Here is a 19,525-nt window from a genome sequence, read left to right as displayed (position 1 = left end):
GCTCTGAAGTAGTGCACTTCTGTCTGCAAATCTGTCCTAATTCAAGCAGAAGTATTGAACCATAAACCTCAAATAACAATCATAAGAATGTTCACTCTTATTTTTTTTACTAGCTTGCCAATACTTGTTCTTACCACAGGTTGTGTTCTAGAGAAAGTGATTTATGTCAAACCAGAGTTTATTACACATTAATCAGAATATTTATCTTGCTAGTTTTCCTTTGGAACCAATGACATAAAAGAAGGGTTGCCTTCCAGATCAATGACCTAATGCCCATTGAGTGAGTTGTGTTAGACAACTCACTCATTTCATCAGTTATGAATGATATTCAGTGGACAGTATTCAACTTATACCTAAAGATATCAAGCCATCAGTGCATAGATCATTTTTCATTTTTTACAGATCAGATTATATTTAAAATGTTTTATATTTTTTATTGAATTATTCCCTTGTTTGTATACGACGCAATAAAAAAGTGACCAATGTAACCAGCCAGAGAGTGTGTTTCAGTCATTGGAGTTTTCCTCCACCTTCCTCATTATGCAAGAGTAGAACATCTGGTGTCAATGTTCACACGCAAAGTGTATTCCTCCAAAGCAACAGCTGCATCAGGTGACCTGATGGACTGCAGAGTGAAAAGTTGGGCTAATAAAGTGCATGTTGGCCTGTGCTCTCACACACTGACCATTACAGCAGTGAGGTGTATGTGAAAAAAAGAAAAGGTAGGTGGAAAAAAATGGCAATTTCAACAGGGGTATCATCCATTTTGGCTTCAGCAAATGACATCCCTTTATCATTAGTACTGTAAATGGTCCCCATGAGCATAATCAAGCTAATTATGCAATTATGGACATGCTCATTTTGTAACAAAAACATCTCTTGTGGATAATGCAAAGTGGAAAGATATTAAGCCTTGATGTGGTTATATCACCACACATATTATCTATATGTCTATTATCTTTACTTTTTTTTATTACAGTTCTTTTTATATTTGTAGCATTGCCAATATATTTTGACACACATGAAATATGGTCCTGGTCTTTGACACGCATTGATGTACACTGAGCCCCTTCTTCATAACTTTTTGTGTTTCGGTGTCATGGTCAGAGAGAGATGAGCTGGACATCAGGTACCGTAGGGGCGATACGCACAGGGGGGAGAGTAACGAGAGAGACCCACTTAAGCGATAAATCAATCTCCATCCAGCCGTCAGCCGTGGCGTTAGCCGGCCAGTACGGCACGCATGCCTACATTGGGGCCCCAGCGCAAAGCTGGGCTGCGTTGCCGCAACCTTTACACTCTGGTGGTCCGTCGGAGCATCTCCGGAACGCCAGGGCCATTCCTCTCACCTCTGCCCATTAATCAACGCCTGCGGAAATCAATGGGGACAAGTCTGCCGCTGTCCCCTCTGATTTCTATCGGTCCTCATTATGTGCACTGTTCCAAATCCCTGCTTCCGATCTGCCCTTAAATATTTAGACGCTGCGTTTATAAAGGCCTTTGATTCTCTGCTGGGACGAATGAAATCAGTTAAACAAGAAGCCAGCCCCACTGGTTTAGCTACCAATCCCCTTGGTACCTCTTTATTCTGTTTTTCAATCTATTTTCAATCTTTGTGTGCATCTTTTCCTCTCTCTCAAGCCGCCCAAATGTAAAATGACCGCTCTCACCAAGTCTGAATTATGAGTTCTGAAAAATATGGTCCTCATAAAAAAATGTTAAAAAAAAATTGTTTTTGTAATTTTTTTCAGTGTCTACATTATTGAGCTGCTAAGAAGTGCTGGGGGAGGGGTTCACTGACAGTTCACAGTCAATAGAAAGAGCAAGCAATTTTAGCATTTGTTCTTCTATAGACATCAAATAAAAACCAAGAGCATGCGTTTATTGACTGTTGAGATTCTGAAACAGACTGATCATTGATGTGCAGACTTTGAAGTTTGCTTTCATCAATCTCTGTGTTTAATTCTCCACAACATGTAACCAAAGTCATTTTTGATGAAGATAAGGCTACAGTAGGTGGGGTGGAACTAAATACGATAGCAACTGAATAGAGAATTGCCTTTCTCACTATTATATTTTCTTCATATTTAAAATATTTTGATTCAAATGATTCCCCCCCATACAGATGGCACCTAGGCGACCACCAATATCACCCATGCCTACAACCATGCAGCCCTGGTGCCAGTGGGAGCAGCCTTGAAGGGTGTAATTAGGCATAGAACTACACAGCAAGAGACAGATCTCAGTCAGCAGGACAGCCTTGCCTCATCATGCTCCTTCACTGGCTCTCCCACAGTCTGCCAGTACAAGCTACACATTAAAGTCTCTTCCTCCAGTTAGATGTCTGTGCAGGTCTGATTGATGGATTGCAGAGTGAAAAGGAGCCGAACATCATCTTTGAGTGTTTGTCTGCACTTTCTGAATTGGCAGAGAGGGTTAAAGAGAAGACCACAAGCACACACAAACTGGGCATTCCAATTAGGAGAAAACTATTGTGTGGGCTGTTGAGAAAATATGGGTACAATCTTTAAAAAATTATCTTTGCTGTCACTGGCACTGTCTGGTTAAATGCTAGCACCTCAATATGCGGTAAGCCTCGCCTAATTATAAAAACCACATCATCATATTGACCTCATCTTTTTAGACATAGCCACTTTTATGCTGTTCTGTAAGGGCAGTATGACAAAAGATAAGAGAGAAGTCAGACTATGGCTCATTTCACTTGATGAAATGGACAAAGCCTCTTTGAGGCAGAAAATGAATAATGTAGAATACATTTTTTACCTGCTATGCATGACATATCTGTTGAACCTTGTTTGTATCCAATGATCTGAAAGCTCTATATTTGCCATTAAAACCATCTCTTACTTGTTTCTGAACCAAAACACGGGACACCCACAGCTGAACAATGCTGTGCCACAACTGTGCCTTGGTACTTTCTCTGCATTGTTCCAAGACCATCATGTTGCCTGGCTTGACATAGTTCTACAGAAATGTCCTCATGCAGTGACCAGACCAGTCTTTGTCCTCAGATCAAGCACCAAGCAATATTTTCTGCAGTGTGTTTCTGTTTGAATCCACATCACCCCACAGTGCACACTACCATCGCTGTAATGACTCAGCAGATTTTAATATTCCTTCCTGACAGTTCTGTACAAAATAATCTTGCATTGCAGGTGGCATAGTTAAAGAGTACCCAGAACTGTGGTCTATAAATAACTGTCCTTTATCTTTACGGAGTATTTCTAATTGGAAGTGGAAATTCATTTAGCCATTTTTGAGAAAAGGGAGCATTTTGAAAGGTAACCACAGGGAATCATTTCAGCAGTTCAATGGTCCACACAGAATAGACAAACATGCAAACAAATGCTTTCCAATGTGCCAAAATTTAAGGCTTCTCCTTGTGTCAGCACCTGACACTGAAATATTACATTTCCATAGATAATAACAATAACCATTTACTCTCTTCAGCTGCATGGCGCTGGGTAATAACATGCATGTCTCTTACAGAAAATGTAGTGTGATTACATTATTGCAAGCAACAGACTCGGAGCAGGGAATATAGACACTAGCTACGCTCGAGTCTGAATATTCGTGAGTGTGACACTTAATTTTCTCCGCAAATTAGACCCCTTTGCACCATTAACACTGGCAGATGGAAGATTATTCCCTATATTATGTGTAAATGCCTAAATTTTTCTCAACATAATGCAGTAAATGTCTAAATTTGTTGCCACGGCACAGTGGGTAGGATTTTACCAGGAACCAGGAAAAGGTGGCAAATTATTCACAATGGTTTAGCTGCCTTCAACATTATACAGCACAGTACAAATTTACCTGTCCATGTGTACATCACATTGAGACATTTATTTTCATCTTCAGAAGCCCTTGACAAAAATATGTCCAAATATAGATATGTATATGCATAGAATTTAATACATGACAGTTGAAATGCCATTTCAATACATTCCATTACAATCACTTGTAGATGCTCTTATCAACAGTAACTTAAAAAATTGGAGAACTCCAACATTGGCCTCATTAATACAGAAGTGAAGCAAGAATTCTAGGCGATAATCAATAAGAATAAAGTTAATCGAACAAACCAACAATTATTATTGTAAATCAAAGTAAATACCTCAATACAGCCAAGCTATCTTTACACAGCTATAAACTGACTTAAATCAGCACTGGTTGAGTAAATAGAGAGAAAGTGGCAGGTTCTCTGGATGGTGTAAAGGAAGAATCAGCATGTCTAACATACCACTCTGATGTCAGAGAGGGGCAGTTTGACTGGCGAGTGGAAGCTCAAGCAGGGGGAGAGATTTGTTTGGAAGTATAGTATCTCAGTTTTAACTAAGTCAAAAAATAAAATAAAAAGATATGTGTGATCAGGGTAGTAGTGATAAGACCAGGAATGATATATCAGAACCAAGAGACTTAGTATAGAAAGAAAAGCGGGGGGGACCAAAGACTGAACCCTGGGGGACACCTATAGAGAGCTTAAGGTCTCAAAACTTCACGACTCTGATCAAAGGAGTTTATTAAGGTAGGAAGCAAACCTGTTGAGAGCTGAGCCACAGAGCCCCAGTGTAGCCAGGGAAAATAACAAGAGATGGCCTCAAATGCTGTGGAGAGGTTAAGCGGGATTAGAATGAAAGAGAGAGAGGCTGCAGAGTTGAGTTCCTCCCTGGCTGCAAAGAGGTCTGTTTTTTATTGAGTAGCCAGCCCTGAATTCAGACCGGTGAAGGCCTAGGGGATCATTTTGAGTGAGCAAAGAAGAGAGCTGGTCGAAAACATCACATTCAAGAGAAAGGGATGAAGAGGAACAGGACAATACTTGTGGATGACAAAGCTGTAAAGAGTGGCTTTCTTGAGCAGAGGAGCAATTCTAGCTTGTTTGAAGACAGCAGGGACTCATACAGTGGACAAAGAGAGATGAATAGGAGGATACCAGAAACAGTGGTTACATTTCAAAACAACGTCTTCTTATTTCTATGTAATTTACTCATAAATTATAATAATTTATTCTATTATTATTATTATTATTATTATTATTATTATTATTATTATTCCTTCTTGTTATTTAGCACATCAAAAGTGCTTCTGGGTGCTGTTGTAGCCTATCAATAATCTTTATAGAGGAAAAAATAATTCAGTGGTAGCCTAGTGAAAATCACTGTGGGAGATTGATATCCCAGTTGAATTGCCATAGCAGAGATGTCTATGTTCAATCGGTGCAAAAATTGATAGGTGGTAAAATCTAGCAATAGCCTCAGCACCTCTGTGGCATTTGTCGGTTTCACAGTCAGGATAGATAGCATAAGTAACTGCAAATCTGACAGGAGAATGGATGGAAGCAGGCTTACCATTATTGCTCCAATTATTTCTCTCAGCCATTTGCATTTTCCACTCATCTGTGTAGAGAGGCAACAGGGTTTCAAGTCACAATTTCTCCATATTTTTATGCTAGCCTACATGCTATTGTCCACTGGTTAGCTGGAAAAGAAAAATAACTATGTGTTAAGACCACCACACCATAAACTCACATATCCACTAACAAAAAAGGCTTTTAAGTTTATAAAGTCACTACAGGCTTCATTTCCCTCTGGGCCAGAATTACTGAATGAGTTATAATAAATTCATTGTGTAAATTCTCATTTGAGGGTGAACACTACATTATGCACATTTCTCATTTTAAAAAAAACACTTTGAAGTCTTCAGTGTGGAGGGGATTAGCAAGCAAATCTACAAGGCAGCATTTGTAAATACCAGACCCAAAATACACACATACACCAAGCAAGTTGTTGAATAAGTTTATTCATTTGTATTATGTCTACAGTACCTTCAAAGCTAATACTTTGTGATGGATGGGTGAGGCTTCAGTAAGCCAAAAATGGGTGGCGCCTCTGTGAATTATCAGTAACTCACTAATCAATCATGGTGATATTCCAAACACAGCGCAATCTTTTGATTGTTCAAACGTACAGTGACAGAGGCACATGAAACACTGTCCTTTCACGTGAAGATACGCCCACTGAAATATGAATGTTGAAGCATTTCTGTGAAGCTTTGAAAAAATCAATGTCCAAGCCAAGGGTTATTTGGTCGTTTTGGAAGGAACTATGCCAATAATCAGTGAAAATAAAAGACAAATATAATACTAAATATCAGACTTGACAAGACTTTTTATACAATTTTCATACTTAGTGTTGAAGTGTACAGACTCTGCCATTAATTACAGTAGGTCAGCTGTAGCATTCATTACTGTAGGTGTTATTAAATGTCAGCTCATGATCCCTGCTGTTTGGGAGAGCACTTACATGTAATGTTGACCACAAGGTTACACAGCTCATAGAGAACAAGCTGTTGCCAAATTAGATTCTTCTCCCCTGCTCCCTGAACAATCTCCCTCATACGTTGTATTTTTTTTCACTGCATGTATGTCACTCTTTCAATTCAGTTCAAAGAAAAATGTTGCAAATGCATTTCAGAACAGTAAAAACAGAAATGGTGAAACTACAGCACAGTAAATATTTACCACAGTGGATTTAACGATCCCTTCTTGCAGCCCTTTTCTTTTATCTTTCGAAAAGGATGAAGCAAAGTCTCATTCTACCGCTCTCTGTGAGCTTCTCTACTAGCATGCAACATAATTGAAAGCAGAACTGCACTGAGTTTTTATAACTACAAAATGACAAATAATCTTGTGGAATTTCAATAGATGTTGGGTATAAAAGGAGCGCTGTGCATGTGCCAGGGTGGAGAAATACAGCATATCCTACTTTCTGATTTAGAGCTACCAGTTTTGCTTTCTGGGTCTCCTTTGTTACACAGGACAAAAAAGAACAAGACCAGGTCAAAACCTAGTATATGGCTGAACCGGCCGACCAATGGTGTGACTTCATAACTCAGCCGACCAATGGTGTAACTTCATCACTCACTCACTCAGTCATTCACTCAGTCACAGATATTCGCGTTTGTGGGGCTGGCCCCGCTGTTGCGGTCCAGCCAAAAAGAGACCACATTATCACAAATACCCAGTCACAGACACATACAGGGCAAAAGAGAAAGAAGAGTAAAATAAGAAAGAAGAATCGACACACAATGCAAACTCGTTGAAACAAACAAGAAACACAAACAAAGGAATAATTTACAAAAAAGTACACAATCACAAAACAAAACAATTACAGAAAAACAGAGAAAGAGATAGAGACAGAAAGACAGAGATCCCAAAGAACTCCTGTACTTCCGTGTTAGCTCTCAGTATATAGTGGTGACTGTAACTGCGTGTCCGCACCTACCCAAGGCTATAAAAAAAAACAGATGTAAAATCATCAAAGGTGAGGAAGAGAACAGTGAATACATGAGTTTAAGGTTCATCCTTTTGTTCAAAGTATTCTTAAGAAATATGTTTGTTTCAAAGCAGAAGAAACCAGTAGCAGTTGGATCACAGTGTTGCTATGCCAACAGAAAGATTTGAGGCCTGTGTATGTGTGTGCGTCATCTCATAGATGTGCATGCCTGTGTTTCCATTACTTTTTCTAAAGCCCCGGGGAAATGCCAGCCTACACTCAAAGTGAACACTTGCCATGGAAGGTTGGCCATTGCTGGGGGTATGATGACTCCTTTGCAAGCACTCTATGCATCCTTACAGCTGTTTGGTTGTCACTTCCAGGAAGAGGAGCCTTTGCCAAGTAATTTCGTGTCATGTTTTGACCCCCATTTGATAAATGCAACTTTGGTTGAATTATTTAACAGTGATTCTTAAAGTTTACATCCAACAATTCCAGAACAAATGTGCTAAAAACAAAAGACATGTTCCATTGTAAATTTCAATTTCCCAGAGCTCCTAAAAATCCATTCAATGCCTTTTCTTTGTGAATTGCATTTTTTTAAAACAGAAAGTAGACAGAAAAATAAGTTTTAGAAATTGGGCTTATTGAAAGGCCCAAATCACATCTTGTAGGAGACAACAAGGAAATATTAAATATTAGATTAAAATGACTTAAGTGAATTGGCATACATCGAATAGCTTGATAAATCCCAATGTTACTTGGCTCTATTAACATTCAAGGCAAACTGCCTATGTGATACACTATTTATACAGTTCCTGAACTTTAAATAGCAAGTTTAAGCAATGACAAAACACTTACCGCAAGAAGTGCCTTAAATTTTAGGAAGAAGCCCAGTTTTTAGAAAAGATTTATGTTCCATGGTTTGCTATATTTTTGTCTCTATATACACATCTTCGTATTCAATGAACACCATGTACCCCAGGTTCACAAGCAATTGAAAAGCATGTAATTACAAAAGCAGCTAGTGATTACTTTTGTTGTTCCAGCATTTTGTGCTGTTTGCCACAGCATTGCAAGGTTTTTCATTTGTAGAGGTTTTCTGCCACCTAGTGGTTAGAATTGTGTATTCTGAAATAGAAGTTAGACAGCAATTGTCTGCAGATTTTCACCTTGAAATGCATCCATTTTTTGTCCTAAATAGGGCCAATTATCAAGAGGTTTCAACTACGATATTAAATGTTCTGCCATTGGAACATTGCCTCTGGATTATAAAATACCAATTTTGCATGAAATATGTATACCGATAATCTAGCTTCCACTATCACATTAGCTGTGGGTACATGCACACTTTTTACATTCTGATTGCAATCATTCCGATTGAAGATTTCTGGTCAACTGTTTACAAGGGATGTGATCTAATACGGTCTGGTGTTTACATGCACCAACACATTTAATTGGAACAGCTGTGTGACATGCGCAAAAGTGATGAATACATCACGTGTTTGATCAGTGGAGAGAAACGTACGTCACCACGCATTTACGTCAAGGCGGTGGGCATGCGCAGAAAGAACACAGCCAGAAAATAATCAGTTTCATCGTTTACATATGGTACAATTTTTCTTTTGATCGGTTTATGAAAAGGTTTACCCCTCTGCAACCTGAAATTTCAATCGGTTTGGGCCTGTTTATTCTGATTGAGGTGTTTATATGGAGCATTTTCATTCTGCTTGGGCTTTTAAACCGAATTTAATCTGAATATTAGGCTCCATGTAAACCCAGCTAGTGATACCTTCCATTGGGGAGAACCACATTACCAAGATTTATTGGTGTGTGTATAGAACACCTCTGCTGAAACTGATCAATAGATCTACTCTATGGCAGACACCGTACCTGCTACGGTGTCCATATCGTGTCCCGTAATCTGAGCGGGGAGGTATGACATTTTTACATTGTCACTCGCACGCTTTGAAATGCTGCAATTACCTGTGATGACTCATTTCTTCGCTGGTAATTACTTGAAAACAAATATCTAATTTTGCTAATTAAAACCAAACAAGCAAAAACCTTCATTATGTCAGGATTATTTTGTTCATCATGCACACTAACACAAGATATTGTCATATGAACTGCCCAGTGTTTGGAGAGTTACATTTTTTGCCCATATCACTCATCCCTTTGGTATGGGTCTGTACAGGCATTGTGATTCTAAGACTGGCCAGGACTTATTGAAGGTCTTCCATTTCCTGTGCGCAACCTGGAGGAAAACTACTGTTTTTTTCTGAAACAAGCAGAGCTAGAACGACTTAGCCATTTATCATTACTCTTAAAATCAGACACCCTGTTCCCCAGTTGCTGAAACATAGCAGTCAATGGCAGAAATTCTGAGATAATGGTATAGTCAAGTTTCACTCAGATGCATGGACATTACACAGGTGGATTGAGTTTCAATTTGTTCAGCTATGCAAGTGCACTTCTTCAGGGTGTATGTAAATTTCTCACCAGATACAATGGTCAAAATCAAGATAGTGAACATTTAACAAAACCAGTGGAGTGTTCTCTGTGCTCCCCAAAGGTTATCAGCATTACTAATATTGTCAAGCCTACTTGCTTTGTCCAAGGACATGTTATAGCACATCTTGAAGTGGCAGTCAGAATGTAACCAATTGATAAGCCACTATGGGTTTTAAGATGTTTAATTTGCCACTCCAAATGCTCCTGACAAAATACATTTTTGTCCCTCTTTGAGACATGACTACGTACTAACATTGCCTTGAAACACAGGCAATTCTTTTGAGTGGCTTGAAAATTATTCCAAAGATGTTTTCAACTGTTGTGAAATTAACAAATACCTCCAGACATTTAAGAGTAATTTAGGGCAGCGTTCTGTGTGTGAAGATGCCCAAAGACATCTTCAAATATGACGGCTAGGTACGTAGCTCTGCTTGGAGCCTTCATTTAATAGAAAGTTCAGAGTAATGGCAAATTTTGTCACAAAACCATTTATGCTCCTGGAAGGACAGCTATTTTCTGTAGTTCCAAGTCAGCCCAAGCAAGGCACCATATAAAGCAACAATGCTGTATCCTGCAGAAAAGAAAACCACTTTAGCGAGCAACTTCGTTCCCCCAAAAAATAAATTTACACTTGTGGGTCATCCTGCCGTCACCAAAACAAGCAAATCATTTGGAAGCTTCAGGATCGTCAAGGTAGGAGCTGGCTAAACTTACAAATGAGCTGTTCATTCTCAAAACCACATTAGCAAAAAAATAATGAATGAATAAATAAAAGACAAATCTTGCGCAGAACACTCGAATCAGAGATCAGTAACAATACTGAAAGGCGGTGGAACAGGTCTCAATCCCAAAACACCACCACCTTGGAAAAGAATGAGCTGAAACCAAATAAAAATTCCAAAACAAATCAAGTCGCACTAATTCTATATGAATGACAGTAAATTCAGGCAAAAAAGAAAAGACTACTCATGTTAGGATCGCCAACAATTTAATGAGAATACAAATAACAAATCCATGGGTGAGCTGCTTTTCATGATGGGTTTGGTGAAGCGTTGGGTGGTCCAATCGGCAAAGCCTCCCCAGCACATCTAATCCAGCTACAAATAGAAGAACAGAAAAAAAAACATCAAAGGCTTACACCAATTACTGTATCCAGAGAAATTACAATTAAAATGCATGAGACAGACACTGTTGACGGTGGTGGGGGGGCTTTCAAACCTCCAGACTGACTACTCCGTGACATTACAACTACACCACCTTCATCTGGTCGTAACATGCGGAAATGCATGATACAATAAATAAACACAACCAACATTTACCTTCACGAAACCGATGTCTTTTGCGTACTGTCGGAAGCACTGGCGACACATGTTGAGCCCATATTTACGGATCAAACCGTGTCTGTTTGAGCATACCCGGCTACAAGAAGAAGAAAAACAGGATTAGAATATTTGACGTTAGGTATTTCAGTAAAATTCAAAACGTTTGCGATTCGTTCGGCAGCTATCCATCAGCATGCAATGACTTTAGGTGACTTAGGTGCATTAACTGTCTTAACTACTGCTTGTATTTTTTCCATAGACTGCGTTGTTGCCGTTCTCGTTGTGTTAGTGTTAATCAGTTTAACCTTCAGGGTCCAAGTTGAACTATGCGGTTGTTCCCTGCACTTGGACCGGTACTTCTCTCTAGAGTTTTCGTCATACTTGTTCCTGGTTATGGTAATACACTTTGTTGTAGGCCTACGTCGCTCTGGATAAGAGCGTCTGCCAAATGCCTGCAATGTAATGTAATGTAATGAGTTAACTGACTCGCGTAAATACACTAGCCCAATTCTATACTACAATGCGATCTAGACCACCAGGACAAGATAACAGGTGGGCCATTACCTTGGATATGGATCTACGGATGCCAATAACCTGTCTGCTGGATGCAGCTAGCTAACACAGTGTAAAGTTTAAGCTAGCTAACTAACAAGCTCGTTTTGAATAGCTATGTTGCGGTGTATGAGCTCACGTGGATACCGTGCATACTATCGCTAGCCGGGTAAATAATGCGTGGATTCTAAATACAATACTTATCAGAGTACTAGCGTTAGCGTATTTCCGATCTTTATTTGAATGCGTTTTAAACATTTTAACTGTAACTGTGTTACAACGAGCTAGCATGTTTCAAAGCCCGGTCGAGTCGGCAGAAGACGCCATGTTTAGCCGACTACCGTCCATGCGGGCCAAGTCAACAAGTAACATTTGCAGCCAAAATGCAGTTTACAAACACAAATCTCTCTAGAAGTGTTCAAAAAGGTTTATATTGTTGACATGACGGGGATAACTAACCAGGATCGAGATCCCTGGCCGAATTTTCTTGGGTGACTCCAGTAGAGCTGCTGATGGCCCATCTTGTCTCTTTCACTCGCGTGTCGAAAAGGAAGAACGGGAAACGCGCATGTGCAAACGAAATTGCGTTTTTCCGCTAAGTGACGTATCCGGTCTTGCTATTTTCTTACTGCAAATATTCGCTTATGTTTTGGTAGAAGTCCTGCCCTAGGATATTGACTTCTATATAAAAGGCAGATACATGCACATGCAGTTGTAACAAATATTCTCCGTGGCAGCTGGCTTCTATAGCTCGACACTAACATTACAATAAAACTCTTGTGGCGTCTTTGGTATACTCCCACCCTGCTTTAAAACTAGTGTGAGGAAATTCATAATTTATAGAACATATAATTTAAAAGGATTATACTCTAATCTCCCTGATACCATCAGGTATCTGTTTTCTCTTCCATAACGAGGTTTCTGTTGATTGTGTGGAATGGTTCTTCTGATTCAGAGGTTACACCTTCAAATTCAGGTTGGGCAGAGCCAATGGACCAGAGCCAAGGTACTTTCATCAGTAGGCCTAAGTATCCAGCTGTATAGAAACACATGTCACTTTTCCTTTATTGAAATGTTCTGATGGACTTGCATTCTAAATATAAAGTGTCCTTGTTTGTGAAGAAATATTTGTCTTTTTAAGCTTTATAAATGTTTAATTGCTTTGTGTCATTTGTGAGTGTTACTCAGAATATTCTCAGCAATACACAGAATTAGCCCAAAGAAAAATGTCCTGCTGTGTCACTTTAGCCTGCTGGTTCACCTTCTGTTCCACCTCACTTTTGTTTCATTGAATCAGAACCATGAATTGTCAATGCTTGGAGATGGCATTAAAATCAGCGATTGTATAGACTTAATAAATTATGTCATAGTGACATCATAATTTCCAGTTTCATGAATATAAAGCTTTCAGGGTAAATCCGTTCCATTTATAACCCTACCTGCCAGGTTCATCTGCACTGATGTCCCATTCAATACAAAAAATAAAAAATGCTTTGAAAAACTTCAGTAGCACTCTGAACTGATAGGGAATTTTCTTTGCAGTAATATATCAAGACAAACAATGTACTATTATGAAGACATCTGTTGGTTCATATCCAGCCTCTGGAATCTGCCCAGTTAAATGAATTCTGCATCCATATCACAGGTGATATGTTCTCAGACAGTGCACATAAGGGGAAAAGGTGGCAGCGTAAGGGCTCCTTTTGACGCAAATCTGTATCTGCATCTTCCCATGAATCAAACAAAAATCACCTGCCCATGTCATGCAAGTTCCAGCACTGTACAGAAAATACACTTCTATAGGGACCAACAAAGGAAATTTGGCTGGTGGGAATACAGTATCGCTGAAACCCATGCATCAGTATCAAACCAATCCGACATGTTAACAAATCATGACAAATGTAATCTCTTGCCCTTCCAGCTTTCTTCTTTGTAGAGGACAAGATGTTCATACATTGAATTGAAACACAGAAGCAGATGCACTGTGTTACATGGGCCTGGTGAGCCATTGTGAGAGATTACCCAATTATGAGAAACGGCAGCATGCATTGTTATATCCTCCCTGCCCTACACCAGAATTTCAACTTTGGCACAATGCCCAGTTATATTTATTCCATATTCATCTTGGAAAAATGAATACAAACGTTGATCTGATTTTATTAAACTGTGCCTGGCTTTCCTCGTTCTCATTTTACAGTCTATCACGCGGTCAGCAATGGCTGTCCTTATCTTGTTAGAATATTCGTGCAAGTTTTTTCATCTACCTGTGATCTGTTTTTGTTTTTATTTGCAATTTGTATTTAGCAATTTTGTGAATTGTAATTTGTGGGAAAGCAGCTGGAATCTATTTAAAGTTTTGCAAAAGTTAAGAATGCTGACGATCCTTTGCTATTAATCACTGTTAATTGTGACAGCAATTTCAATACTGGTGCATGAAAAATTAGGAACAGGGACAAACCTCAGTGACTGAAAGTACAGTGATGACCACATCCATGTTTATGAGGGAAACACATTTGTCACCTCTTAAAATGTGTACATCAGAATTGAATAACTAATTAATATTAATTGAAATGATAGAGCTGTATTACAAATCAGAGTGGAGATGTGAAATTGACTGCAATATATTCCTGCAATATATTCACTGGAAATTTAAAACATATCTTTTAATTCACTGTAAACTTAAACAAGGATATAGAACAACAAACCCTTCCACTATTGGACTTTGGTGCAAGAGAGATGTACTATACATTAACAGTTTATAATAGTTCACAATAATTCAGTAACAAAGCAATTATAACAATATACATAATAACAATAATGACATAGTCACCACACTATTTTCTAATCTCTACATTGCAAATAAAAGTTTACATTCATTAACTTTATATGCAAGCCCCACTTCCTCAGTCAATAAATGGTGCAACCCTGGTCTTGGAGAGCCATACAGTTTGATGGTTATTGTTTTCACCCTGAAATCTGAAATCATTCAGTCCCAAAAAGCCAGGTAAGGTTAATTAACTGTATAATCAATTGCTTTAATTGTTTAATTTAAATGCTGAGCAACAACAAACAACCAGCAGACCTTGCAGCTCTCAAGGACCAGGGTTGTAGACCCCTGATGCAAACAGTGACATTCATTAACAGTAATGGAATGATTTGTATTGTTTCAACTGTTGGTTTTGTCGAAAAAACAAAAAAAACATTGTACTTTGATTCTAAATAACTTATCCCTGTTATTTATCAGCATTGTTATTTAACCATGCTGGTTTATTATAAATATAGAGTATAATACTCTGAGGGTATTTTTCAATCTTGGATGTTGATGCAAGTATGTGCTACAGCACAATGTGATGACAAATCTGGACACAATTTGAAGGTTAGCATGACAGGAAATCATTTCTGCTAGTCTGAAAGGTATTGTTTTTGTGCCAGAAGTTTGTTCCAATAAAAAAGACAAATGTGTAGAATCTGGCTTTTTTAATTAAAGCTGGGGTTGGGTTGGTGTAAGTGTGTCAGAGTTAATCATCTTGCAACTGTATTAGTCCTACCAATAATGTACCAGCTGTCCACTGTCTGCCAGTTGCTGTTAACAAGAGATACACTTCTGGCTCATTCCTTCAGTACTTGTGGACTTTAGTATTCAAATATGACTGTCTCACAAATGGATGCATTGAGCATACAGACTTCAGCTGCATGTTCAATATGTTGACACAGCAGTAACTGGAGAGGCGCTACTGAAAATTCCAAACTGGTCAAAAAAAGAGACACTATTTTTAATGAAATTGGATGCAATCTGGAAAGTATTTTCTGTAAGGAATTTATGCTAAGAATACTGAATAGAAATTGAATGATATAATTAATCTCAGTGTGGAATGTAGCCTAATGGAATAGGAACAGAATCTGAATTTAGTGTATCAGTCTGGAAAAAAACTGACCTCAGGTTCATCCCAGGTCAGGTTCCCCCTGAGATTTCCTCCCATTGGAGTTTTTTTTTCTTCTCACGACTGTTTGAGTGTTTTTCTTCCCATTGGGGTGTTTTTCTCCATCTCACCTGCTCCCTTTTAGGGGTTAATGCCTGTTTTTACCAAATTTTCCTTTTTGTTTAATCTGTAAAGCGTCTTTGTGTCTCTGTAAAAAGCACTATAAAACTGAACTGAATAACCCAAGCATGTCAGCTGCAGGCTCACTCAGCCACCACTGGCAGTTCCTGGACAGTCCACATTGTGCCTCTAAGGAGCTGGGCCTAGTTTAATGTAGCACTTTCAGGTAACCTTCGCCTAGGACCAAGTCACACTCAAAGACATGCATGTTAGGTGCGCTCCTGCAGTTGCCCTTGACCAAGGCACTGGCCTCAGAACTGGAGTTGGTCCCCGGGCGCTGCACTGTGGCTGCTCACTGCTCCTAAGTAACTAGGATGGGTCAAATGCAGAGGACAAATTGCCCCACGGGGTTCAATAAAAGTATACCTTAAACCAATTTATCATGAAATAAAATTCAAGCCTCAAATGAAATTCTCAGGAATACCATGCCTGATGATACCATGCTTCTGGTGTGATTGCTTCCAACATTTTTTTCAGCAGGGCTGCTCTTGGTCCTCAGACTGCTCCTGGAATTACATCATATGTTTTCTTTTTCTGTTCCTGTCTGCCATGTTCTGGACAAATGCATCCAGTATTCATTACACAGACTAATAGCCTGTGAAATTGAACAGACACTGTAATTAGCATAGGCAGCTGTTGCCTCGCTGCTTTCTAATGCCGGTCAGATTTGGTGTGAGAATTTAAATATAACTACTTCAGAAATCTCCAGACATGGAGGCTCACACACATTTTCATTCTTTTTTGAGCCTTTAGGGGTGAGCAAGAGCCATGCACACAAAGTGCAAATGTGAAATATTTCTATTTGACGAATAAACCTGCTGGTCATGAATGTAGTTCTAAAAAATACTAAAAATGACTTTTATCTTAATGTTTAATTAAAATTTTTTTTATTTAATAGGGACAGTGTGAAGCCACTTCACATTTAGCTTTCAAGCTAAATTTCATCTGTTGTCCCTAATGAGCCAGTCTTTGTATAAACGCCAACATTTTATTAGCTTTTAATAACTAACAGTATTTTATTGTTTGCCTGAAATATTTGAAACATTTTTCCTGATAAAAGTAAAAGGCCGCTTGGACAAACTTATTGTTTGAATGTATGAAACTTCTTCTTTTATTTAAATTATTATTTCTGCATGGCATACAAACAGTGGTTCAATTAAAAAAAAGTAAAATTGGGCTTCTTAGTAGTACCAACTAAAAAGCTTAGGTGGCCCTAGAGCACCAAACCTCAGCTGCTATCACACAAGGCTTCAGTTGTGCTTAAATTGCATAGATCCTATCATGAAAACTCTGCTGACCTGGTAATTGTGATTGCTGCATTACTTGCTATTATCACCATTACAGCTAAATTTATTGTGATCGTTATCTTTAAAAAAGGAATCAATAACTTAGCTGTTAAATAGCTGTTCCTAATTCACTTTGTTCTCAATATGGAAAAAATGCTACTTCTTTATTTCCCAGGATGTGGAACTAATAGGCCTATTATGAGAGGAAAACAGCTTAGACTAGAATGTCATTTTAAAAGCATCCTAACCGGTTCTCACTTGAATAGAAAATTTTATTTTCATCCTGTCTGATAATAGTGCACTGCTATTAATGTGGATATGTGTCATTACCATAACTAAATATAAATGGCACTGTCTGATGGATTTAGCAAGAAATGACAAGGTACAACAAGTGCAGGTGTTTATTTGGCGTCCAAATCCTAATACTTCCGCTCCTAATTCAGAAGTGAACAGTTTGCGGCCACGCATTGAACAATCCAATGACTTAGGAGACAAAATGATTCTCCAGCATTTTTGCTTTAAAACTGATGAAGGGGTTGGACAAGGATAGGCATTAATTTTTAATCCAGCATTAAATATTGCATTGTAATACCCCATTTAATGCTGGCTATTGCTGCAAGTTTCCTTACAAAACAATTTGTCAGCAACGTCTTGCTCGGAATGTGGCATACATTAACATCATCCTAATTCTTTTGTTTACCACTGGAATATTTTATTCCAGATGAAAAAACATCATAGATCAGTTGATGGTTATGCTGGTGACCAGTATAACATGCTGATGGCCTGATCAGACCCTTGGAAACTTCAAAGGGCTAGGTTGAGAGATAAGACATAGAGAGTGGGGGGGGGGGGGGTGAGGTAGCCATTAGAGCTGTAAACGTGTGTGTGTGTGCGTGTGAGTGGTGTGAGAGGGTATGGGTGTGTGTGATGACAGGGGTGGCCTGGGAAAACCGCATACCTCATACTATTAAAAAGCCAGCTATCTGGGTCAGACCATACCAGAATAAAGTGGAAGCCAGAGTCTTACTGCTGGCTTTGTAACTTCATTTAATTACTGCCTGATCCAGTCTCTCCACATAGTAGCTCACACACATTTCCAGAATAGCCAAAATTCCCAAAAAGATCTCAAAATCCTTCATATTGAATATTACCATAATGCTTACAAGGAGGGGGTTAATTTCCCTATAACCATGAAAAGATATGTTGTACTGTAGATAGACCTGAACCAATAATACAGAAGGGAAGAAATCAGTACTCCTTGGATCCTCTCTCTTTGCTAATTAAATATTAATGGACCAAGAGAAGACGGGATTGTCCCCCCCTCCTTCAATTTGTCACATTCTTGGGATTACCTTAGGAGAGACAAGCTGTGGTTTGGTGTCTTCCTTCATTCATTTCTTTTGTGACTGTAACTTGTCTATTGCTGTAACAGGAATTGTTTTTTTAAGTAGTCAACCTCCATTTAGACATTGCAAACTTGTAACTTAAAGGTGCAATATGTAAGTTTGGAGAAACAAGCAAGAGAGCTATATTCTGGAAAAACAAATGTCTCAGCTCTCCCTCCAAAGCCCTCCCTTCAAACACATGCACACTTGTTGCCTGACATCTGAGTACTGGAGAAGAAATATTATGTGACTTGTTCTATCATAATCAGCTGAAAGTCGCTGTGGCCAGTTTCATATAAATTGATGTTTATGTCAAAAATGTTCATTTTTGGCTGTTTTAGGGTTTTATAATTTTAGCAGAACAATATCTTTCATCTGATTTTACTTGAAAAATGTCTTGCCTTTCAGGACCGGTATGTCTTAAACGTAAGATAACAAGCTAGCATCTGAGTTTTGCATGCATCATTTGGATGTCTAGCTTTAGCACTAGCTATCTCTGTAGTAATGTTACCTCAGCTCTGCTCTTATCTGTGTAGCCCTGCCCACCCTGTCTGCTGTGGCAGTGCTGTGAAAGCAGAACAGATTTGACAGACAGGCAAGCAGGGCAGAAAGATGTCCTGATTGGTTGTTAAGATTCAGGTGCAAAAAAATTTGAAGTGGCTAATTTCAATGCCTAGCCCTTCTTAGCCTTTTTAATATCTTGATATCAGATCAGATGTAAAGGAAATTTAACCAAATATTAACAAAATTCTACGAAATACCTACTACACCTTGAAAAAATCTCTTAATTTTAATCTGGTTGTGAGTCATACATTTTGATGAAGGTTGATCCAACAGGTTGCTCTACCTAACAACAAGTAATTTATTGATAATTGACATCTTTGATACTAATTAACAAATAAAATCAAATAAATTTATTTAACATGTTGTATAAGTGAGGTGTTTCAACTGTTGATGCACTTGTGTTCAGAATTCAGAGTGCTGGACACTAAATGAGGGTGTTAGCAGCTAAACCTGCTGGATTCACAAATAAAACATATTTCACTTAATTTTCACTTCCCTGACACCAGC

At 38.6% G+C, this 19,525-nt stretch overlaps 1 protein-coding gene across 1 annotated transcript; it reads right to left on the bottom strand.

Annotated features, from left to right (window-relative positions):
- Positions 1-10,780: 10,780 nt before the first annotated feature.
- LOC118229231 (40S ribosomal protein S29) lies at positions 10,781-12,290 on the bottom strand. The gene is made up of 3 exons (XM_035421025.1): positions 12,143-12,290; positions 11,129-11,228; positions 10,781-10,906 (listed from the first exon to the last, which is right to left on the bottom strand). The coding sequence occupies exons 1-3, from the start codon at positions 12,202-12,204 to the stop codon at positions 10,898-10,900; spliced, it is 171 nt and encodes a 56-aa protein (XP_035276916.1). The 5' UTR covers positions 12,205-12,290; the 3' UTR covers positions 10,781-10,897.
- Positions 12,291-19,525: the final 7,235 nt, after the last annotated feature.

Source organism: Anguilla anguilla, chromosome 6 (genome assembly GCF_013347855.1).
Source record: "Anguilla anguilla isolate fAngAng1 chromosome 6, fAngAng1.pri, whole genome shotgun sequence".
Lineage (NCBI taxonomy): Eukaryota > Metazoa > Chordata > Actinopteri > Anguilliformes > Anguillidae > Anguilla > Anguilla anguilla.
The sequence above is the reverse complement of the archived record's forward strand: the minus strand, read 5'-3'. Positions and strand labels throughout refer to the sequence as shown.

Excerpts from the sequence above, each read along its gene's own strand:
- LOC118229231 (XM_035421025.1), bottom strand. The coding sequence starts at position 12,204 with ATGGGCCATCAGCAGCTCTACTGGAGTCACCCAAGAAAATTCGGCCAG. Across the intron at positions 11,229-12,142 it reads GGCCAGGGATCTCGATCCTG|CCGGGTATGCTCAAACAGAC; the intron begins GTTAGTTATCCC and ends TTCTTCTTGTAG.